Genomic DNA, 24,545 nt, shown 5'->3' with positions numbered 1-24,545 from the left:
CAGAAGTGTTATGATACTGCAGTAAGATGGGGGTTTGGCCCCAATTGGGGGCTTGTTGGCCAGGCTTCATTTTGAAATGAATTATTATGTCAAACTCAAAAGTTTTTAGCATTGTCTTTATTTATGAGAGGGGCAGGGAACCTGTTTTGAGTCACGGGTCACTGACCCACAGAAAAGTCAGTTGGAGCCACACACGTGAGATGCAAAAAAACCAAAAAAAAACCACCCCACCAAAACCCCAAGCCTCACTAATGTGGGCCCAACTATGCTGGTGGGGGTAGGGGACAGGGTACTCGTGGGGGGGTCTGGACAGGGGTAGGGGACAGAAGCAGCTGGGACCAGTACCTGGCAATCTTGCAACACCTCTGGGTTCTGGAAAGTGTGCGACCGCACTTCCCCTCCCCAAACAGCTCGTGTGCATGCTGCCTCAATAGCAGGGGCTGTTGCACCCCAGCAACTTACTTCTGCGATGCCGTCCTGTGGAGGGAGGGGGAAGAAGGGTGCAAGGAGTCCCAGACAGAGAGTGCTGCCTGCACAGTTGGAGCTGCGCAGCCCCAGGTCTCCTGACCTCCTGCCCGCCACCGTGCGGAAAGGCCACAGAACTAAGTTGCCGGGTGCCACAGCCCCAGCTGTTCAGGCAGCGCACGCCGGCTCCTTTGGGATGGGGAAGTGCTTCCTCCTTGCTGTGGGTCACATGGGGTCACCCCTGTCCGGCACCCCCCTAGCATGCCTGCCGGGAGCAACTGTTCCCTTTGCCCCTGCCTCGCTACGCCTCTGCGTCGCCAGGGTGGAATGGGAAACGAGAGTGTTAGTGTTAGCTACTTGGCTCTCTCTCTTTCAGAGGGGCGGGGGAGTGCCGGCTTCTCGCGGAACCCCTACTTTCACTTCGTGGAACCCTAGAGGTCCGTGGAACACCAATTGGGAAACACTGCTCTAAATTAATACAATAATCTAATGGCTCGTATCTGGGCAGTGATCATTCTTCTTTTTCCAGATTCAAGTGCAAAGGGTTTCCTAAAGGTGATCATGAGTGCCCAAGGACGAATTCTATTAAACTGAAATGTGAATCTACACGGATGTGCAGACTAACATTGTGATAGATATGGTTAAATGTGAATAAATTCCTATGTCATATCTACTGTCCCTAAGTTTGCTGTGCCCATTTGCAAATTCCGGTTATTGGGGAGAGGAATTCTAATATTGGGAAAATATACCAATTGAATGTTTTTGTCTCAGACATTATTTTCAGCTGGAATTTATAGGGAAAATGGCCTGAGAGTATTTTTAAAGTTGAGACACCATGGTGAAAAGTATAGTATAAACAACCAAGACAAATAGAATGCTCATTTATAGTTTGCATGTGTAGTGTAATACTACAAATTATTGCAGACTATATTCTGAAAAGGATTTAGTGAAAGGGCACCAGTGTCAGATGGAAGATGGGGCAGGAGAAATTGAACTGCTTAGATACTGAACTTCAGTATCTAAGAGCAGGTTAGATAGGTACCTGTCAGGGATGATCTAGACCAGTCTATGAGTCTACTCGACTTTGGAAGCCCCAGGGGCCACAGTGATACAGCACACGCCAAGGGCTGCAACTTAAGTGTGGTTGCATGTACATGCAAATATATATGCAAATATATGCAAATAGATTCTTTCACACTGACGGGCAAGACTACATAACACACAGGCCTAATTTAAGTCAGTTCTGCTGATATTAATAAAATGCAGTATTGACCCAATATCCACCCATATGACAGCACTTTCAGGGTGTGTTTACACTGCACCGTTATTCTGGAACAATGGCTGTTATTCCAGAAAAACAATACTAGAGTCCACACAGCAACTGCATTATTTCAAAAGAAAACTGAAATAAAGGAGAGCTTTTTCTGATGTTGGTAAACCTCATTCCACAAGCAATACCTCCTCTTTCAAAAAAGCTCTTTCAGAAAAGGGTGTATATGGATGCTCCACTGCTGCTATGGCGAAATAGCTCCTCACCAGGGCCATTTTAAGTGATTCCTTTCCAGTGCCTTCTGGGGCTCTAAATCGCGATAGGGGAGCTTGAATCAGACTACTTTGGAGGCTTCCCTGAAGTGTGGATGCTCTATTTCGAAATAAGCTATTTCAGAAGCTATTTTCTGGAACAGCTTTTTCTGAAATAAGCTTGCAGTGTAGACATACCCTTAATGCGCAAGGGCCGTCCAGCCATTGGACTACTAAAAGCAGATCAAGGGAAGACCATTACCGTGACTGGCGATTGCGGAGCTGTGTTCCCAGTGGGCGCCATGTTCACAGGATGCCACTTGTGGCGGGGCCGCGTGTTGCGTAGCCCTGATGCTGTGAGGGCAGCGGGCAGGATCGAATGGCTTGAGGTCCCTTCCAGTTCTTGGAGGCTCCGCGCACTGTGGCACAATCCCTAGTGACCTGAATGCCACCAGGAAACCCGGGCTCCTCCTGCTCTCAGAGCACGTCCCTTCGGCTGCTGCCCAGGGCGTCTGGGCACCCAGGTGCGCTCTCCAGGGGCCCGCCCCCAGGCCAGCAGCCTCCCCGGCTGGAGCGGCGCCAGCAGCAGCCCTTGAAAGCGAAACGAAAACCGCGCGCGGCCGCCCGCCCAGCGGGACTTGCTGCGGCTCCGCCCGCGTCCCCGTCCCCTCGACTAGCGGCGCGCGAGTCCCCATCGCTCCTGCAGCCCGCGGGCCGGGGGAATGGCCCCGCTCGCGGCCCGGGCGCTGCTGCTGCTGCTGCTCCTGCCCTGCTCGGCGGCCTCCAAGCTGAACATCCCCAAAGTGCTGCTGCCCTTCGCCCGCGGCGCCCGGATCAACTTCACCCTGGAGGCCAGCGAGGGCTGCTACCGCTGGTGAGTGCGCGCCGCGGGGGGCCGGGCCTCGTCCCTTTGTCTGCGGCCCCTGCAGCAGGGAGCGCGGCCAGGCCGCCGCCGGGAGCCCGGGCACACAGCCGGGGAGCTCGGGGCCCTGCCTCCGGCCGGGGCTAGGACGCGCGGGGGGAGCCCGGGGCGCGTGGGAAACCTCCGGCCCTTGCCGCCTCCTAGAGCCTCTGACACCCGCAAGGCAGCACGTGCGCTGGCGCCGGCCGCGCTGCTGAGAGGCCCCGGCGCAGGTGGGAGGGAGACCAGGGGCTGGCGGAGGCTGTGCTGGGGGTGAACTCCAGCGGTGTGACCGGCACTGGGTGCAGCAGCAAGTGAATGGGCGCCACAGCGGGGGGAGGGACGAATAGCTGAGAAAGGGAGTTGCTTGTCGGTATCCTCGGATGGGCCTCCTGGCATTCTCCCATGGAAAAGCCACAACGGTATACAGGCAAGGGCAAAGCAATCTCTAGCCATTTTCTAGTGTATTTGAAGGTGTTCAGCAGCCTTTGGCTGTGATGCAAAACGTAATTTATATTCATATTTTAATTTGGTACTTTATCACTTAATAATGGGAATTCAGTATATACCTTGTCTAGCTCATCCCAGGAGTGCACTTATGATAGGTATTGTGGGAACACCAGCCATTCTCCCTCCCTATGACACTGGACATTCACCTGTAAAGAAATCTGAGAGGGAAAATCCGTAGGGGCATGATGCTACATTGTCTTTTAAAAAGTGTCCATTTTCAGCCATCTGCATGGAAACAGTCTACTCCCGGTGCTGAATTCTTCCATCTCTGCACCAGAGCCTCATAGGAAGTTAGGAGTTTAAATAGAATTGTAGATCTAGATGCTAAATCCTGGGAAAGAAAAAAAAAACCAAAACACAAGAAAGCATTTTCATGTCTGGCTGGTGAGGATTTTTTTAAGTACAGAAACATATATGCTTACATCCTGCATGTGAGATGGCTTTGTACCTATCACCAATCCACATGTGGACATGGTAGTAAGGGAGGAAGGAGGCAAAATGCTTAATGTCAGCCCAAATACTGAGTCATACTGGTGGCGATTATAAGCAAATGCCAGAAGCAAACCATGAGCTGTAACAGCTAACCTCTTTCTCAATCCCTACATCCAAAAATGTAAAAATTAGTCAATATCCTACTGTCATGGCTGATTTAGACAATATGCTAAGTATGTAGTCTTAGGAGAGGCTGGATCGAAGAGGAACATTGGTTCAGATTGTTCTAAAAGGTAAAAGATGCTCAAGTGTGAATAATTGTACTGTTGTCAGCGTAAGGATGCAGAATATAATCAAACACTGCATCTTCTTGCTGACTCCACCCCAGTCAAATGTGGAGTAGAGCAACACAGAGGTTAGCTGATAGGTTAGGCATGTGGGACTGCTTGCTGGAGTAAAGGTACACATACATTCAAGAGTTTGCAAATTCAGAGCTATAATGCTTAGTAATGGTGCCAACATCTTCATGCTAAACAAACCTTTCCTGCATTTTAAGGAACACATCTGCGATTTGCAGTTGCATTGAATGTGAGGTGTCCAGATGAAGACATGTTGATGTCCATCTGTTCGTGATTATATCTGCACTGGTGCAACTTATATATTTGTAGCAGATTTTTGTTGTTAAGTTTGTGGTTGAAAATCATTAAAACTCATCCCAGCAGAATATATTTTGCTTTTGTATCAATTAACTTAAGTTGTCACTCAGGCTGTTGTCTATTTGCCTTGCTGTTAAATATTTCAGAGGCTGGTTATAAACTTCTAATATGGCGACTTGCAAGTGTGAGTTCCACCCCGCCTCTGGCCAGAACAGTAATCATAGTTGCATCAACATAAAAATCTAAGATTATTTTAATCTTAAACTGTGTGCATTGAAAAGAAACAGGAAGCAAATTATTAGGTACAACAGTTAAAAAAAAATTGTCACAGATGCATCACAGTGGTGTTGAGTTTGCATAAGGAACAAATCTTCATTACTCCTAGTAAATATGTGAAAAATAAAAGTAAACATTCTTTCTCACTCATATATTTGACTAATTTATTGGAAAAAATAATAATAAACTTTCTTTGCGTCATCCATCCACTCAAGAATGTCAGTTTCTCTGTTCTGCATGATTTAAAAGCTTGCTGTGGTAGTTACCATTAATAAGAGATGTGTGAGTCAGATATTGATCCTAGTGGAACCCTTATAAGGTATGGCCTAATGGGCTGGATGCTAGACTGGACTAAGTGAAACTTGGGTCCTGTTCCCAGCTCTGCCACTGGCATTTTGGATATTCTTGAGTAAGTCATGTCACCATTCTGTACTTCTGTTTCTCTAGCTAGAAAAGAGAGTTAATGTGATGCTGACCTCCATTTTATAAAGCACTTTGAGGTCTACTTTGAAGGAGAAAGGCCCAAGATTTGGCATCAGTTTAGACTTACTAAGGTGTGCCCTCATTTTTGTCCTCTGTTTGAGATAGAATTTAACATAGATTTATATTCTTCTTGCAAAGGGACAGGCAGGATGTGGGTGACAGTCTATGTGTATTCATAAAACCTTTTGGAGGAAATAGCAGCTCTCTGGGAGGGGCTTGAATGAATACGTTAAATTAGTTTAGTAAATCTGAAAATGCTTAGTACATTGCATTGATTAATCTTTCTTTCCTGTTTCCCAACCACTTGCCAAAAAGCCACTCTCTAACTAATGAGTTAGGAGATCTAGTGTGGGGGCAGACTGTTGCATAGCTGCTTATTACAGGATTGAGATTGTGTAACATGGAGCAGCGCTACCAGATGGCAGAGGTAACATAGGGCTTTACTAGCATTTTCATCATTTCTACCCTGCAAAGATGAAACAAGCTGATAAGGGTGGCATCTGACTGTCTCTTCTTTCTAGAAGAGAAGAAACTTGCGTCTGCAAGAAGTGCACTCTACATTGTCACTAGGTGATGGGAAATGGATCTCTTCGGGGGTGGTGAGGGGCTGTGAGATGTCTTGTCTAGTTACTATTTTCTCCTGCTTGTAAAGTTCCCTGGGATTTTTCTTTCTGAACTTTCAGATCTCCTGCATCAGGAGGACTTTGCTTCAGACATGTGAGTTCTGCACGTGGATTCCTCCAGAGCTCATTATAGTTTTTGGAAATGGAACATGGGGGAGAGGACATAATGCATTCTGCTTCCCTCCCTTGCTTATAATGATGACAAGCTTTACTTCTATAGCAGCAGTTCCCAACCTCTGGGCCATGGCTGTGGACCTCTGGCTGCCAGACTCTGGGGGCTGGGGCTGGGATACACTGCCCAGCACCTCCCCTCCCACAGCAGCTATTGTGAGAGGCATGTCCTGCCCTGCCTCTTAGCCAACCAGCCCCAGGCACTTCCCAGAAGTGGGAGAGTGCTTTGTTGTGTGGCGGAAGGGCTGCGTGGAGCCTGGCACAGCAGCCTTAGAACAGCCACAAACTGGGTAGCAGCACTCAGCTGCTGGCTAGGAGGCAGCGCAGGGCTAGGTGAGGGAGAGTGAGGCTAATGCTGGGGGGCTCGAAGAGGTGGGGGGTACCTGGGCGTCGGGGGTGGCGAGCTGGCCACTGGGGGGGGTTCTGGGAGCTAGGGCTTTTGATGGATTGATAATACTTTATTTGCATATTCGCTATTTGCATAATGAGCATGCAAATATGCAAATAAAATGTTAATGGTCCTCAAAAGTTTGTGAATGGGTTTGCCGGTCTCTGGTATAAAAAAGGTTGGGAACCACTGTTCTATAGCGCTTCCTGACTAATTGTACCTTCCTGAGTGGCGTACTTTGCATTTGTCCTTATTAAACTTCGTTCTATTTACCTCAGACCATTTCTCTAGTTTGTCAAGATCATTTTGAATTATGACCCTGTCCTCCAAAGCACCTCCAACCCCTCTCAGCTTGGTATCATCTACAAACTTAATAATCATACTCTCTATGCCATCATCTAAATCCTTGGTGAAGATATTGAACAGAACCGGCCCCAAAACAGACCCCTGCAGAACCACACTTGTTATGCCCTTCCGTTAATAACCACTCTCTGAGAACGGTCATCCAGCCAGTTATGTACCTACCTTGTAGCCCCATCTAGGTTGCATTTCCCCAGTTTATTGATAAGAAGGTCATGCAAGACTGTATCAAATGTCTTATAAAAATCTAGGTATATATCACGTCCACCGCTTATCCCTTATCCACAAGGCTTGATATTTTATCAAAGAAAGCTATCAGATTGGTTTGACATGATTTGTTCTTGACAAATCCATGCTGGCTGTTCCCTATCACCTTATTATCTTCCAGATGTTTGCAGATTAATTCCTTAATTTCTTGCTCCATTATCTTTCCTGGCACAGAAGTTAAACTGACTGGTCTGTAGATCCCTGGGTTGTTTTTATTTCCCTTTTTATAGATGGGCACTAGATCTGCCCTTTTCCAGTCTTCTGGAATCTCCCCTGACTTCCATGATTTTTCAAAGTTGATAGTTAAAGGCTCAGATACCTCCTCTTATCAACTCCTTGAGTATTCTAGGATGCATTTTGTCAAGGCCTGGTGACTTGAAGACATTTAAGTTCTCTAAGTAACTAAGAGTGATTTTTCTAGGTAGCTAAGAGTATGAAAACTACAAGTTCAGGTTGAACCCCCTGACCAGTCCTGAATGAGGGAATTTGCCAGACCATGAGAGGTTCCCTGCCACCTGCTCCTCAGCCTGCTGCCTTTCCTTGCTGCTGTTTGCGCTTGGCCTGCTTTCAGTCCTGGCCGGCCCATCCCCAATTCCCCTGGTGTGTGGCCCTCGCTCCGCTACTGGGGCTCCACTGCCAGGGCTTCAGCCCTAGCAGGGTTTATAGCTGCCACCCCTCCTGCCACTGGGGTGTTCCGCTGGGAGTCCCTGTTCCAGGAAGATTTCGTGTTCTCCTGGACTGTTGGGAGGTGGCCCTCCGTGACCCCTTCTTCCTACCCCGGGGCAGGAGAGGGCGGGGGGGCACGCTGGGCTGCACCGCCCTCTTGCTCTAGCCCGTGGGAGGGACGTCCGTGGGACGAGGGAAGCCAGTGCTTCTTGCCCGACATTCTTCTGCCCTGGGCGTACCTAATTCGGTCCTGACCCTTCTGGTCTCACACTCCACGTGCCATCTATAAACCCCAGGGATTACAGTTCGCCCTGAGCGTCCCTTAAGTGCTCCCCTTTCCAGTCTGACATCCTCCTGGGCGGCTGGGTGATCGGTAAGTTTTTTGCTGCTAAGAACTGCGCAGCTCGGTTCAGTTCGGGTTGGTACTCTGCCCAATGCTTGCTTAGGGTGGGGTAGGGGGACCCAGGCCCACCCTCTTCTCCGGGTCCCAGCCCAGGGCCCTGTGGGTCTAGAGGTCGAACCCTTTAAGGGGGAGGGGGAGGGGGAGCATTCCTTGCCGCAACCCACCAACCACTCGGGCTAACGTGTGCCCTGGGCCTCTTCCTACCACGCCTGCACTCACCCTTGTGCACTTGGGTCAAGGGTGTTGTTCTCGGGGACACCGACCACTTCGCCTGCCGAGGAGTCGTCGGACTGTCCGGCCACCGCTTGTTGCTCTTCCCCCTGCTGCGATGACCAGTCTCCTGCCCGGGGGGTGCGGCTCGCTCAGCTCTCTACCCCGTGGGGCGGGGGGAGCTTCCCCAAGCACCCGTGTGCTCCTGGGCTCCGGGTGGACTTCCGCCCCTTTTGCCTGCCACGCCACCGGTGTTGAAAACGCCCAGCGTCTGGCATGACCTTGCGCTGCAAGGGTGTGGGGGTGGAGTTAGACGGCCATGGCTCCCCGCCGCGGTGCCTGACCGGTGGCGAGGCATCTGCACTCTGTAACACGGACCATGGATGTTTCTGGACCAGAGAGTCCTGGTTTTGGGAGGTCCAACCTGGTCTGCAAAATGTAATATGGTGGTAATGTGACTATAATGGATATGGATTAATCAAAAAAGGAAGGGGCTATTTTTCCATTTAGACCCTTGCAACATTTAAGAAAATAAACATTTGGGCCGCAGTGCTGCTGTAAATTCTGTGTGGACCCAGGGGCAAGATCATGCAGAACTCACTACAGGATTGGGGTCTTACTTGTTGAAGAAACACAATTTTGAGCAAAAATGGAATTGGTCCATTGTATAATGGTTCAAACTGCTTCAAAGATTTAAATGGCACCAAATATTACACAGGCTTCTAAACCTGAACTGTATTGCATACACTAACTAGACACACTATCACATTTGAATTTCTTAATTAGAAAAATGTTATATAACACTTTTACTATTAATTGGCCTCGGCCATAGCAAATCTATAGATAGTTGTTACAGTTCTGTAACTGCAAAAAAACCCGAGTCATCATTCATACCTTTGCCATGGAAGATGCCAATTATGATTGCAAGTGATGAAAAGCATTTATTTTGTGACTGTAATTGATAGACTTAATCTTAGGTTGCACATCAATATTCTGTTTGCATTTTATCTTACTGACTCTGCTTCTAGCTAAGTTAATAAAGGTGAGGGCTTTTTTTGGCTTAGTAAATGCATAGGAATTTTTTTAAAGGAAAATGACTAGTGTAAGCTGGCATTCTTGTGTTGCAGTGAGGTGTGTAGGCGTGAATTGATAGAAGCAGTAGGCTTAGGACCTGTTCTCCCCTCTTTCTCCCCTCCCCCCAAATGCAGACAGTCCTCACCTTTGGTTGAAATCCATGGTAGATGAGGGTACTCTGCACTTGTAAAGGTCAATCCTGTAGTTTGTAATATGAAGCAAAGATTTTACTTACAGTAATGTTGGAGGTGGTTTAGAGAAAAAGGTTACTGTTGCTTTCAAATAAGAGTCTATACATTTTCCCTGATAGATGGCTTGCATTCTAGTAATTTAGAATGTTGTTCTTGTAGGTCTTCGACAAGGCCAGAGGTTGCCAGCATAGAACCTGCAGATCAAGATGAACGCCAGTGTTCACAAAAAGCTGTTGTCCAAGCACGTTCAACGCAGCCAACGCGTCTGACAAGTATCATTTTAGCTGAAGATATATGTAAGTTTTCAGCACTTCTTTAAAGTCACATTTCATTGTGTGGGCTACAAATTGTACAACTCTGCAGGATTATGAGCCCTAAGACATCTTTAAGGGACACACCATACACACACAAAATGTGTACAAAATGTGCACTTTATATATAAGCTAATAGCTAGAAAAGACCACACAAATCCTGTTCTGCAGGAGTCTCAAGTCAGTGTGGGCAACGCTTCTGAGTCCTTCACAGGTAGGTATGTTTGAAACCTTCCCAAATGTGGGGATTCCTAAAAGAGAATGTTTCAATTTGAATTTTACATAATTCAGTTTCAGATATTTGGGATTGGAAAATTGGAGTTTACTTCCATGCCTACATGAATGCACTATATTGTCTGCTTTTTAGAAAGAAAGATGCAAAGTAGATGAGTTAATAGATGAATTATTTGTAGTGTAATCATAGCATAATAAATTGGCTATATTGTTTTGCATCCTGGACGAATGTAGGATGTTTTTATGAAGGATACCTGTAAGGGGAGGAAGGTTTCCCACCTCTGTCAATTATGTTCAGGGGGTTGCCATTGTGAACCAGTAACATTATATAAAAATTGTCTTGGGGGAGAGAAAGCAAATTTTTTTCACTGACAGTTTGGTGGGCCCTGTAAATTTTATAAAAATACTTTTATTTTGAGCTTAAAATGAAGACCTACTTCTCATGTCTTCACGACCTTGTATTTTTCAGTAGCATTCAGGATTCCATCCCCTGACTGGCAGAGCTTTTTGCTGCTCCTAGTTTAGATCTGCTAGCTGGTTACAATGTGCTTCATCTTATTTGCTTAGTAGTTTTTATTGTGATCATGCAAAAATGTTTTCCATTGTTTCTTCAAGTGACTGGTCAAGTGCTTCGTTGTGATGCTATAATTGACATAATTCATGGTATCCAAATTGTGTCCACAACAAGAGAACTTTATCTTGAAGATTCACCGCTGAAGCTGAAAATTCAGGCCTTGGATTCGGAAGGTGAGAAACTTACTATTAAGATGGAAAAGTTTTAGTGAAGTCCTTTATTTGTGTAAGGTATTGTGCTCAGACTTTTCATAGGATAGGACAGGACCGGATGTTGTAGTCCAACCAAGATAGTGTGTAGGGGATAGGGATGTGATGTGATAGTGTAAATGGTTAACCAATGAGCTTCCGTTTAACTGTTAAACTTCACGATTACATGCAGACTCCTCCCCTCACCCCTGTGCTGCTGCCTCTGTGTTAGAGGCAGCAGCGTGGGGAGGGAGAGGACACAGGAGGAAGCCGGTGCTTGCAGGGAGCCAGCTTTTAAGCTGGCCCCTCGTGAACACTGGCTCCTGCAGAGCTGTCTGTCTCCTCCTCCTCTGATACAGAGGTAGCAGCACACAGTGGGGAGGGGGAATAGGCAGCTCCATGTGTAAACATGTTTACTAAAACTAATTCCTTTTAACCTTCCTAGTAGAGGTAATGTCTTGTTGGCGTACAGGTACTAATCTATTGTAAGATCTGTGGTTAAGTATAAGAGGAGCAACCAACAAATCCCAGACATCCAAATAGGTCTGTTAGACACTGTTTCTATCTGACAATTCCTGTTAAAGTTTTTCTAGGTTGCCCAGGAGTCACATTTAATTTTGATGGCATTTTCAGGTATCAGAATCCCAAATAAGAGTAAACGCTCCAACTTCAGAGCAAGGGGGTGAGAGAAACTAATATCAGGAAGTAATAATATTTGCACTGTTGAAATATCACATCAATATTAGTCTGGTCAGGGATGTTTGGAAGTTTGAAGCAGTAGTGATACACAGGGCTCGCCTCGCTGACTGGCGATCTGCGCATGCGCAGATCGTTCTGCGCGTGTGCAGATTGCCCGAATCTGGCTCTTCCGGGTTGCATTCTACTCGCCACACGCGAGTAGATGGCATTATATGTTGAGCCCTGGTGATACAAGTCTGTCAACTACACTATACATTCTATAGGATTTTGCTAACCTGAGACAGAGGACGCATTTTTAAGGCAAACCTGTAAAAAGATACTTTATTTAAGGCCAAACAAGTTTAACGGACCTTTTGTTCACACATCTGTCCCTGTTCAAGTCACCAACTGTTGGCTTTCATAGCCCTCAATTTAATATAATTTAAATGCTTATAATTGGTTCCACCCCCATAGAGTCTGACTCACAAGAGACAGTGGGAAACTTGTCAGTGACTTTAGTGGGCGATAGATTGGATCCATCATATCAAAGACGAAACCTCTGCTTACCATAGCATATGTAGTAATCTGACTGCCTTCAGGGACTTCAGAACTTGATTCAGCAGCTAAATTCTATATTCTATAAATTCTATATATTCTGTTTTTTAAACTACTCAGTGAATTAAAGAGGCCTTGTGACTTGTATCCGTAGAAGATTCATGTTTATAGTTTGGATAAACCACATATGTCTGTTTATAAGTAATAAAATTCAGGCTCTGTATTGTAAAATATCAATTGGTAGAACAGTGAAACTGACTGTATTTGTAATTCTGGAACCCTGGTGTGGTGTGTTTTTTTTTTTTTAGACTTTCAAACAATCAGCTGTCAAATTTTTATGGGAGTACTCCAAATTAAAATTTGAACAGAAGCTATGGTTTAAAACCCACAAAAATAGTATAATCTAAATTGCTGGAACAAGATGTTCACTAAGAGCTTAAGCTTAAACTTTTTCAAGCTTAAATTAATGGAAACAATGATTGCTCAGCAGTTTTGGCAATCACTTTTTTGTAAGCTACTGTCTTTAGAAACTCAACTTTAAGAATTTTGCTCTAGACTTTAAAACTGCTATGGTCTTCTCTTACAATACTTTCTAGACATTCATCTCCTTTTGTACACATTGTTCCTCTCCTAACAGGTGGTCAAGTGTTGGAACAAGAGCACAGTTATTTAAGACAGTTTCTTTATATTTCAGAGGTGCTCTTTTATCATTTAAGAAAACTGAATAAATGAGCGGAGACAGTAAATTATTCATTCTTCTGCATATAAGCAAAAATGAAGGAAAAAATAAGCTTGTAATCTGTGAACAGTTGAATACAGCAAAGGGCCTGTAGCTAACTTTTACTTTGGACTTCTACATTTGTACAGGACTATATATGGCAGATTTTGTAATAACTTTATTATTTTACACTCTAGGGGATTAACATATGTTGCAGTGGCATTGGAAAATTGCTTCTTGTAATGACTTATCTCCTACATATACTTTTCATCACTTTATCTGCAGGTGAAGTCCCTGACTTGCTGTGTGTTTATTCTTTATGGCAAACGTAACTACAAAAATTCAGGTCAGGAGTATTTTGAAAAGAGTAGAAGATTTGAAATTAAATTTTATTTAAAACACCTTGTTGTTTATCACCAAGCTGAGGAACATTGAGAAACTTCCTATTGCAGTTTCCTATTTCTGAAGGATCTCAGTACCATCTGACAAGATAATAGATGCATAGTCCATTGAAAAGATAATTCTTTTTTATGTTGAAGTTATATGTTGTTTTGTGGCATAATCTGGGAACAGGGAAAATCCAGCCATATCATAGTTAAGTATACTAAAGAAGTGGTACGAATGTGGGTGTAGAATCACTGTCATAGAACTGTTAGTAAGAGCAGGATGGTGATAATACCAATGTATCTAAAATGACTTTTTAAACTGCTGTGCAAGCTTGTTTGATCAGAATGTTCTTGAAGTAAACTTTGTATAAAGATTAACGGAGGCTAATCAAGTCATAGTAGGACTGATGTGCTTTGTATTCCTAACAGGAAGGATGAAATTTAATATATCATGCCAATTTTTTAAAATTAAAGTAGGTTAAATCCTGCTAACAACTCAAGTCCAAATGGAGTTTTGCCATTGACTCCAGAGAGTCTAGGATAGGACTTTCTTGCGTTTATTTACCTGAGATAACTCATGTGCTTCAGAGGACCTGCCCTTTTTCTTCCAACAGACAAGTCTTGTGCATCTACTTCCTGTTTGCTGTGGCACTGTTCAGACACAACCTCTTTGCACCTCTACAGTGTGCTTTTCTCTCCTTGCCTTGTTGGCATCTTTAGTTTGAGCAAGAATGAGAGGAGACTTGTCTTAGCTTTGCAAAGCTAAAACATCTGTTACAGGAAAAGCTAACTTAACTCTGTGTCTTAAATAATCCTCAAGCACTTTGGAATATGCAGGCCCTGTAACAGACTGAGTTAAAGCAAAGCATTTTAAAATGGGAAAAATAGAAGAGTGCTCTTTTAATTATCACAATCTTGTTCATGCAGGATACAAAGCTACTTGTATCTGTGTAGTATAGACATCTGTGTACTTGTATTACCACTGTTACCACATTCCTGTGGTTTAGATGATGACATACGTTTTTAGCCATAGGAAGCAGGCAGTGAAATTGCAGCAATCATTATAATTTGTCAATGATAGTATAATTAGGAAGGAAAAGAGAGAATATAAATGAAAATAAATGATTATTAATAATAAAAATACTAGCACAATATAAGGCTTCAGCCCTGTACCCATAAATGTTAATGGGCATTTAGTAATTGATTCTAGTGGGAGCAGTAGCTCCCCCAAAGACTGAGATCTTTCTAAAAGACCTTTCAGATTCAGCATGTGACAATTATCTGGCTTCAGTGTTGATTCCATTTATAATGCTGTAATATCTGTCGTTTCCAATGTTGCAGTGACTCAGAGTTAGGCAAGAAAAGGGTGAATAACTTCTTAGTGAAGAATATTGCCTGTATTATAGGTGAATGCATTTCAGGCTTTAAAAAGCCAAACTGAATATATATGGAAAATGTATTTCATTGAAGTACGGATCCCAGAGTCCCAAAAGGGTGCCTCTGAAACATGTGCATCTAAGTGCTGGATTATGCACTTGGATATCTAAGTTATTTGAAAGGTGTGTAAAATTGCATGTGGGCTGGTAATTCCTTATTGATGATATAGACTTTAAGGTCAGAAGGGGCCATTATGATCATCTAGTCTGACCCCCCTGCACAATGCAGGGCACAGAATCTCACCCACCCACTCCTGGAATAGTCCTCTCACCTATATCTCAGATCAAATGATCATTTAAAGACCCCAAGATGCAGAGAATCCTCCAGCAAGTGATCCATGCCCCATGCTACAGAGGAAGGAGAAAAACCTCCAGGGCCTCATAATATGTCTGAAGTGTCTCATGTATGTCGCTTGTTTCCAATAGAATGTGGAATATATGGTGCTTAGGAAATATACCTGTGACATACTCATGCTCTATAAGAGATTTGCCTTTGACTCGAAGGGCAGTAGATTCTAGCCTTCTGCAAATAGCCGAGGTGAAATACTTAACACTCTTCTTTTTTTGCCAAACCACAGGATTGTTCCAAAACTTGTATAACTGTCCTGATGTACCACTAGTGAGTAGGGATGTTAGGAAGTGAGTAAATAGCTAATCTTGAAGTCGATAAAATTTCTATCAACTACATGATTAGTTAATAAGGGGGAGAGCCTCCAGGAGTTACCCCCTGCTGCTGCTCTGTAGCTTAAATGTAGTAAGAGGCAGGCATGTGGGCAGTCCAGCTCCTACTACATTTAAACTGCAGAGCTGCAGCAGGGGTAGCTCCCAGACTTGTTCAAGCTGTGTCTGAGCTGGGCTTGCTCAGTCCTGGGACTGAGCCAGGTCCAGCAGCCACTGTCTGTGGGCGGAGGGTCCCAGTGGGGAGCTGGCACCCCCTGAGGTCAGGGGCTACTCCACGGGATGCAGAGCACCCTCGGCCCACAGTGATCCTGGGTGCACTGTGGGCAGAGGCTGCTTCATGGCAACCTCCCTTGGCGTCCCCGCCTCCCCCCCACCCCGGCTGCTGCCTCTGACAGAGACATTAGTGTGGGGTGAGGGAGGTGGCACCATGCAGACAGTGCTGGGGGGAACCGGCTTTTAACCTGGCTCCCTGCAGCACCAGCTCCTGCTCCCCTCCTCCTGCTGCCTCAGTGTGAGTAGTTGAGTAGTACGACTACTCGCATACATCCTTACTAGGGAGTCAGCAATACTTTGGCTTAGATTCTCTTAGCACCTGCGGTGCAAAGATGCTTATAATTTTAAGTGTCACACATGCACTTGGGGAGTGGAATCCATCCTACATGTGAAAGCGAGTTTGAGATAGACTGCTGAAAATATAACAATATAATTTAACAAAGGTACCTCATATCCACTTGCCCCAAAGATGGTAGGAATTTTGCTGCTTGTTTCAGTGGAATCAGTAATAGACTTGTTGCCACAACTAATTATTGTAATAACCTATACTGAAGATTGCATGTGTCCTATTGGTATCCACATAGTCATGGAATCGAATCGTAGTTTAGGTGGCTCTTGTTTTGAAGGACGAAGGACATGATGTGCTTATTGCAGCAGTATCTTCTTAAAAATTAAGCCAATTTAATTCTCTTTTCTCCAGAGCAGATAGGATGGTATACTTAATGTGACCAGAAAATGCAAATTTGTAGTTGAGCAGTGAGGGTCTGTGATAAATAAAGTGGAACAACTGCATTCATAGCGCAGCTGTTCATGGTCACTACAGTTTAGTGGGGCTGTTGTTTGCACATGGCATCTTACGCTATAGAGCATGTTCTGGCAACTTCCATTCTCCAGGTGGCTTGTAACATCCAGGATAAAATGTCACCAACTAATGAGTGGAAGCAGCCCCCGAATTAGATGGATGCATCAATCTATTCCAGTGTTGAACTTTTGGGTTGTCAAACCTTTGCGGCTGCACGGAAATGGTCCAAATGACAAATGATTGCCACAACCGACCATTTGGCTAAGCACTGAAGAAGATCCAAAGCTGCATATCAAACTATAAACAACTCTATTCTGTTCTGAGTCTCCAAACCTCCCAGTTATCTGGCTTAAAAAATCAACCTCCATTTTAACTTGATTGAAGAATTATCTTATTTGAATGATGTGTGCCCGTGTAAGATGCTCTTGCTTGATATTGTTCCAAACAGCAGAAAGACTTCATTGTCATTTTGAATTTTGTTACCTAATTATTCATTTGATTTGTAGGAAACACTTTTAGCACATTGGCAGGGTTAGCCTTTGACTGGACGATAGTAAAAGATACTGAGTCTGATGGCTTCTTGGATTCCCACAATGCCCTCCGGTAAGCCCTATTTACATTATTGTCATAGGTCCTGGGTTTAATCATTTTCTTAAAATGAGGCATGAACCATGTACTTTGCTGAATCTGGGTCAGTAAACTGAAGTGATAATATCTGAAGTATTGCATAGTCTCCTTGTTTTAGATTTCTAACTACAACAAATTCTGATCCACAGTTTGGAGCACTTCCACATCCATTTAAAATTCTCAGTAATAAAAATACAGTTAATGAAGTTCAGAAGCTGCCCATACAGCTCACAACCACCTATACAACTTAATGATAGCCTCAACTCTTCCAGAGCTGATCTCTCCCCCAAACAAATGGGGGAAAACAATGAGGTATTAGAACTAAGAACATAAGAACAGCCATAATGGGTCAGACCACAGCCCAGTATCCTGTCTGCCAACAGTGGCCAATGCCAGATTCCCCAGACAGAGTGAACACGATGGGTAATCACACACGATTCCTCTCCTGTCATCTGTTTCCAGACAAACAGAGACTAGGGACACACATCTTGGTTAATAGCCATCGATGGACCTAACCTCCATGAATCTGTCTAGCTCTTTTTTGAACCCTGTTAAAGTTCTAGCCTTCCCATCATTCTCTGGCAAGGAGTTCCACAGGTTGACTCTGTGCTGAGTGAAAGAAAAATTTCCTTTTATTTGTTTTAAACCTGCTAGCTATTAATTTTATGTTGTGACCCCTTAATACTTACATTATGGGGACAAGTAAATAATTTTTTTTCCTTTTTCACTTTTTCCACACCAGTCATGGTTTTATAGACCTCTATCATATCCCCTCTTAGTCTCCTCTTTTCTAAGCTGAAAAGTTTTTTCCAATGCCAATAAATCTTTGTGCTGTGATTCTTACGTAACCATGGTGGGGGGGCAGCTGTGGAGTTCAAAGGTTACCCTCTCATTTGGAAGGCAGGGCTACAGTCCATTCAGTACTTGGACTCTTGGCTGAAACTGCTAACAAGGTGACTGAAGTGTGGTTGTGGTGTTGTTGACTCTCGACGCTGTTTGCAAGGAGCTTGACTGAGAAACAAATTTTCGTTTTACAAAGGATTTAATGAGGTTTTTGAAGCTTTCCAAGCAGGACATTTACCATTCTAATGGAAGCTGTAGTAGATTTAGCCTTACGCCACTTAGAAAATCCCAAACTCTTTGTTGCTTGACATTTGCGATCTGTAGGAGCCCTGCACATCACACTGGGACCTATGGCCCCATCAAAGAGTAAGGAGGATCTGGCTCAAGAGTTGCACTCTAAAATAAACTGCCATTCAAAGGTCTTAGTGTTAATAAATTAAGCTTTGTAACACTTCTGGAAGGTAGGGAAATACTATTATCCCTGTTTAATAGACGGGGAAACTCAGACGCAGCTACGGTAAGTTCTTGCCAAACCTCGTACTGAGAATTCTCCTGGCTTAAAAATTCTCCTGGCTTCCTCTGTTTGTCCAGCAACAGTCTTCCCCTCACTTACAGCTTTCACCTCATCCCCATACTGTGCAGCCCAGTACAGCAGTCTGGGATCTGACCTTGTGTGTGAAGACCGATGCAAAAAAGCATTACATACTTTCAAATCCTCTGTCACTGGGCTGCATTCCCTATTCAGTAAAGCGATAGAGATGCAGCCGTGTTAGTCTGGTCTAGCTGACACAAAAGACAGGAGTATTCAGCAGTCCTAAAGACTAACAAGATGGTTTATTAGGTGATGTGTCTGGCCCACGAAAGCTCATCACCTAATAAACCATCTTGTTAGTCTTTAAAGTGCTGCGTAGTCCTGTCTTTTCTATTCAGTAAAGGTCTCATTCCTTCCCTGACCACCTTCTTGATGCTAACATACCAGTAGAGACCCTTCTTCTTATTCTTCACATCTCTAGCTAGTTGCAACTCAAGTTGTGCTTTTGGGCTTGCTGATTAGACCTTTGCATGCAATATTTCGAGCAATATTTTTATACTCCTCCCTAGTTATCTGCTCAAGTTTCCACTTCTTGTAAGCTTTCCTTTTTTGTGTTTAAATTCTAGAAGCAGACAATTCTATAGTTCTGGCTTGGGTTAGCATACATTATTCAGGACTCTTGTCTTATAAAGTTGTTCTATTCATTTTGCAGTATACTCAAATTTTTAGAATCTACTTATATACCACCTTCCTATATATCTGAGATGGAAAAAGTTGCCAAACAAGGGGACACTGTTCTGGTGTCTGGAATGAAAACAGGAAGTTCCAAATTAAAGGCAAGAATACAAGAATCTGTCTATAAGGTAAGACATTGACTTGGTTCATTTATTATTTATTTTTCATGGCAGAACCTCCCTGGAACTGCATTGGTTTTCTCTCCCATGTGACCATATACTACACTCCATCATCTCTTCCTGTATCAGCTATTGTAGCACTGCCCTTCTTTCCCAGTGGGTAGATTATATGGCTTTTCTTGAGGTGGTTGCCAATACTATTCCATTGATTTCTTTTGCCCAGCGCTCAGGGTGAGTAATGCAGTTATCCTCTTTAATGAGCACTCCAGATGATATGGGTCCCAAAGCTAGTTTCTAAATCTGACTCTGTGACATGATGGTGTAAATTTCTAGTTTGTACAGTATGTTGTTTTACAAAGGAGTGCACTTTAAGGTCATGATTTCTTTTCCTTCTCCTAGATTGTTAGCCCTGCAAGGCAGTCAAGACAGAGGCTGCCTTTCACTCTGTTAATATGGAGCCTAGTGGGACTCTACTTCTCATTGGAATCTCTAATCACTGTTATAATACAAATACTTAATAATAATATGAACTTATTGTGGTGATGTGCGAGCCAGAAATAGGACTGCTGACTATTGAAATCCCAGATTGTGCAAGTCTTCCAGTTATAAAAATAGTTTTTCACTTGTAAACTGTGACTTCTGCTGGCAGTTGAAAATGACTATTGAAAAAAATGGCATCTTGGGATTCCAAGTTTATTTGGTTTCAATCAGCACATAATGACTTTTGGATGTTTGCACAGTACTTTATCATCATCCATTTTAAAATAAATGCTGCTGTTATTAATGTTTGTTTATTCATGTTCTTGGACAACATTTGCCCAATTCTGGTCTCCATTTAATGCTGTAACTCAACAGGGCCCTGATCCAGCAAAATACCTTATCATGTGCATCTTTAAGCATTCAAGTTGTCAGCCTGACTTAAGTGGGACCTTGCATGCTTGAAGTGACACACATGCTTAGGTACCTTGCTGAATTGGAGCCTTGATAAATAGAAGCATTCCCATGTTTCAGAGGATAGCTGTGTTTATCTGTTTCAGCAAAACCAATGAGGGACCTGTGACACCTAAGACTAACAAATTTATTTAGGCATAAGCTTTTGTGGGCTGGAGCCCACAGACTTCATGCATCTGATAAAGTGGGCTCCAGCCCACGAAAGCTTGGGCTTCATAGGCCCAAGTAATTTGTTAGTCTTAGGTGCCACAGGGCTCTTCTTTGCCATTGCTCAGTGATTATCAGTAGGATTCTAACAAGTTCACAGCCATGAAAAACGCATCACGGCCCATGAGAGTCCCAGGTTATTGTTGGGGGGGGGGGGGGGGGAGTCACAGTATTGCTGCCCTTACTTCTGTGCTGTCTTCAGAGCTGGCTGGCCGGAGACTCGTGGCTGCTGGACACCCAGCTATGAAGGCAGTGCTGCCATCAGCCGAAGAGAAATTAACAATATTGCAACTGTCCTTGTGACTCTCTCAACTCCTCTTTTGGGCCAGGACCCCCTACAATTACAACACTGTGACATTTCAGATTTAAATAGCTGAAATCATGAACATTTATAGTTTTTAAAATCCCATAACTATGAAATTGATAAAAATGGGCCGTTGTTTGGAAGGGCCCTAATTACCAGCGTTTGTTGTGGGACAAGGTTTTAGCCCTTGTGCTCCTTCTCTCTTCTCCCCCCCCCCCCAAAAAAAACAAAAAAAACCAACCTGAATATTTATATTGATTTTTTTTTTTCCTGTGGTGCCCATTGTGTTGAATTGAGACTGCCTCCTCAACTTCCTCTATCATATGAATCCTTATTTTTTAATGAATTCTGCCTCATTAGATTCCAGTCTTGGAAAGCAGTGAGATCAAATGCCAATATATAAGTGTGTTTAACTATCGCATTGGCCTTTTTCCCAGCTGTCCTATAGATTTATGCTGTTCGTTTCTGTGTCACCTACAGTAACTGTGTTTTTCATTTTAACCCTAGTAATGAAATTGGCCTTTCTGTTAGTACAATCTATTTAACAGACATTTATCTGTTTTTAAATAGGTTATTTCCTACAGGAATGTTTTGCATTTCATTACTATTTTAAACTTTGCAGTATTTTAAGAAATAAATGTTCACTTACTGGATGGATTTAAAAAAAATATTGTATCTGTATGCAATTACATGATACATTTCCACTTTTTCTATTAAACAAAATACATTTACATTTACCAGGTATTGATTAAATAATCTGTGTCCTCTGAAAATATTATCTAGAAGTACAAAAATAATAGTGCATCTGAAGGACCATATTTTGGTTTCAGTGGTGCAATTGCAAAGTAATTCTGCCTCTCTTCTTGCAATTAATCCAGATTCACACTATTGTAGGTGATATCATTGTGGCTCTGTATTACTAATGTTTATTTTTGTGGTGGTTCTTAGACACTTGCAGTTGGTTTTGGGTTTTGTCTTCATATTTGTTTTTGTCTGCACTGGTTCTGGCATCAGTCTGTGAATTTTGATTGAAACAATAGTATCATATTCAAACTTGCTTTGTTACTTTTGTTGTTCTTAAATCTTTCACTGTTGCCAGACTGCACATGTTTTCAGTAGAATATCCCCCAAGAAAATTGTATAGGAAAAAAAATAGTTTTGTATAGCGTATTCCATATTCCTAATTTTTTCAAACAAAAGAGTTAGACACAGAAACCATGGCACAGCTTTGGAAGACAGGTCAAACAAAGGTATGTTGGACCACACTGTAGAAAATGCATTTCTAGACCTCAGCTTATCCACTGTGTGCCAGCCTCCAAAAGTTCTAGGATGGGAAGCATTCTCCACAAGATTAAATTGAACAAATGCTTTGTACGCCATCCATTTTGCAGCATTGCTCAGCAATGTATAATTTAGAATTGCTTCATTGTTCGAACTGCTGCAGGGACAGGCTTTTTGCATTTGCAGCTGTGGCAAAATGTGATAGGCAGTCAGCAAATTCCACAGGATCACAGAATTTGTGGGCTGTGCCAAAATATAAAACATCATTTATGGCTGAATTCTTGCACTGAAATCCTGACTCCACTGAAGTGAATGGCAAAACTTCTATTGATTTTGGTAGGCTGAGGATCAATGTTCCCTCTAATCTTTGCCATCCATCTGCAGAGTAAATTTTTTATACGCACTGAGGCATGTATATATGAACACCACCAAAATATTTAGCTGTAGATGCTCTGCTAATCAGCGGGGCAGCATTTGGCTCTCTCCTGTATGTCCGCACAAGTGTACAGCTTACAGGGAACACTGTCAGGATATCACTCAAGTTCTTGGTGCTTATCCCACTGTCCAGGCCCGTACACCTGAAAAGTTCAAGAAGGACAGAGCACTATTATTTTGCAACTTCATGTGTTCCCTGCTATCTGGCCACTTGGATTTTTATACTTTTTTGCCAAATCTTTAGGGTATAACAGCAAATATAAATGGCTTGTACAAAAAGGAAAGTATATAACAGATATCCATCTATACATAAGTAAATTAAATTCCCTGTTAATAACACTCCCCCCCCATCCTCCAAGAATGTCCTGTTACACAGTTACCTTATTTTTCACTATTGAGAATAAACTAAATAATGAAAAACTTCAATGCACTGAGCCTCCAACTTGTTCTACCTGGATATGTGTTGCCGGCAAGAGTAAGTCTCAGGTTCAACACTGGGTTCTCAAAGTACAGGCACGCTACACGGGTATCTGTCAAACAAAAGCAGTTTATTTTCTGATGGCTATCGGCTGCGCCCCTCAACTAAAAGAACAACATGATTGGAAAAGTGGCTTCTTACATCCCTTCTGCAAGCTGGGGACCCCGTTACAGCTGCGGATGAAGTGGGAGGTCATCTAAGCTTCCGAGGCACCGGTACCAAAGCCCATCAGTGAAGGCCAAATTGCTGTGTTCTGGTGTCTCTACCTTGTTTGGCAGTTTGGAAATTTCTGGGGGTTACTCATCCCTTGTTACAGTATGGCTCAGCTGTAATGCTTGTCCTTTGACTTTGTTTACATGATCAGTACATTTAGGTAAACTAGATAGTTATGTTCCCGCCCTTATCTACAATTTGTTCTTGCTACAATGGCGTATGTTCCTAGAGGCTTGCTTCTGGATCATCAGTAGCAGGGAGGGGAAAGGGGGGGAATGGGGAAGTGTAGGTGGGAATGCAGGCCTCACCACCCCTATACTTCACACGGACAGAGTTCTTCCACAATTAACCCCTACAATATGCAAAAGATCTAAGGAGAGAATATCTGATTCTAAAGAGAATCGTGATCTAGAGGCAGAAAGCATAGTCAATTCAAGAACTATTCATAATACACATTCCTGTTATTTGCTCATTGAGATGTTTATTCACTTCCTGGTATAGGTTGAACCTCTAATCCGGAACTCTCTGATCCGGAAACATCTGTCATCCGAAATGATTTTAGTTAGCTGGATGTCCACTTTTCATGGGTGTGGCCAAGTTTCCTGCAGTCCCATCAAGTTTTTTTTATAGCCACCAGTCCTGGCTTTCAGTGCTCTGTGCTGTTGTTTAGCTCTAATTTACCCCTAAATGTCTTCTAAAAGCCCAGTAAGCAATGGGAGTATTGATAATGCTTCTAGACAATATTGATCTCCCATGGTCCGGAATGTTCTCTGGTTCAAAACTGGTCAGGTTCTGAACTAGAGAGGCTCAATCTGCGTAACCACAATTTAGCAGTCTTTTCTACTTCGTCATGTCTCCAAGTGTATAAAGTCATTCCATGGCCAGTTGGATTGAATTGGAGCTCAGGGAAGGTGTTATTAAGCTAGAAACTTTTCTGCTGGTAATGCTGGCTATGCCAATGCGGGATGCAGCACTATAGGCGCCAGTTTGTGTAAGGGATAGTTGGCAAGTTACAGAACATGTGACAAGCCAGGGTGTGAATCTACATCACACCAGCTCTTCGTGAATCAAGCCCCGTTTGGACCCTGCTGTAGTGCACTGAAAGTTCTGGAATACAATTTAGCATCATATGCTTTCAAGTGTATCACTTTGAAGCCAAGTCACACACCAGAACTGTCAGTACACTGTAGCAGAGTCCACACAGGATGTTACTGCATCACAAGCTGATGTGCTGTAGCAGAGGTGGGCCTCATGCACCCTTTGGGGTTCGATATGTGGCCCACGTGACACATTGTTTACCATTTCCCTCTCATAGGATTGTCAGATTCTGCTGGTTTCTGTCTGCCTACGTTTTTTCCTACTAGTATTACTAAAATGACACACACGT

The 24,545-nt window shown here is 43.5% G+C and overlaps 1 protein-coding gene across 1 annotated transcript in view; it reads left to right on the top strand.

The window, feature by feature from the left end:
• The first annotated feature begins 2,357 nt into the window (after nucleotides 1-2,357).
• NUP210 (nucleoporin 210) overlaps nucleotides 2,358-24,545 on the top strand; it is a 104,391-nt gene continuing 82,203 nt past the window's right edge. The window contains exons 1-5 of the mRNA XM_075939667.1: nucleotides 2,358-2,860; nucleotides 9,757-9,893; nucleotides 10,758-10,889; nucleotides 16,940-17,036; nucleotides 19,148-19,298. Of these exons, the coding sequence (XP_075795782.1) occupies nucleotides 2,709-2,860; nucleotides 9,757-9,893; nucleotides 10,758-10,889; nucleotides 16,940-17,036; nucleotides 19,148-19,298 (669 nt within the window). The 5' untranslated portion in view covers nucleotides 2,358-2,708. The remainder of the gene's footprint in view (nucleotides 2,861-9,756; nucleotides 9,894-10,757; nucleotides 10,890-16,939; nucleotides 17,037-19,147; nucleotides 19,299-24,545) is intronic.

Source organism: Pelodiscus sinensis, chromosome 11, assembly GCF_049634645.1.
Source record: "Pelodiscus sinensis isolate JC-2024 chromosome 11, ASM4963464v1, whole genome shotgun sequence".
Classification (NCBI taxonomy): Eukaryota; Metazoa; Chordata; order Testudines; family Trionychidae; genus Pelodiscus; species Pelodiscus sinensis.
The sequence above is the reverse complement of the archived record's forward strand: the minus strand, read 5'-3'. Positions and strand labels throughout refer to the sequence as shown.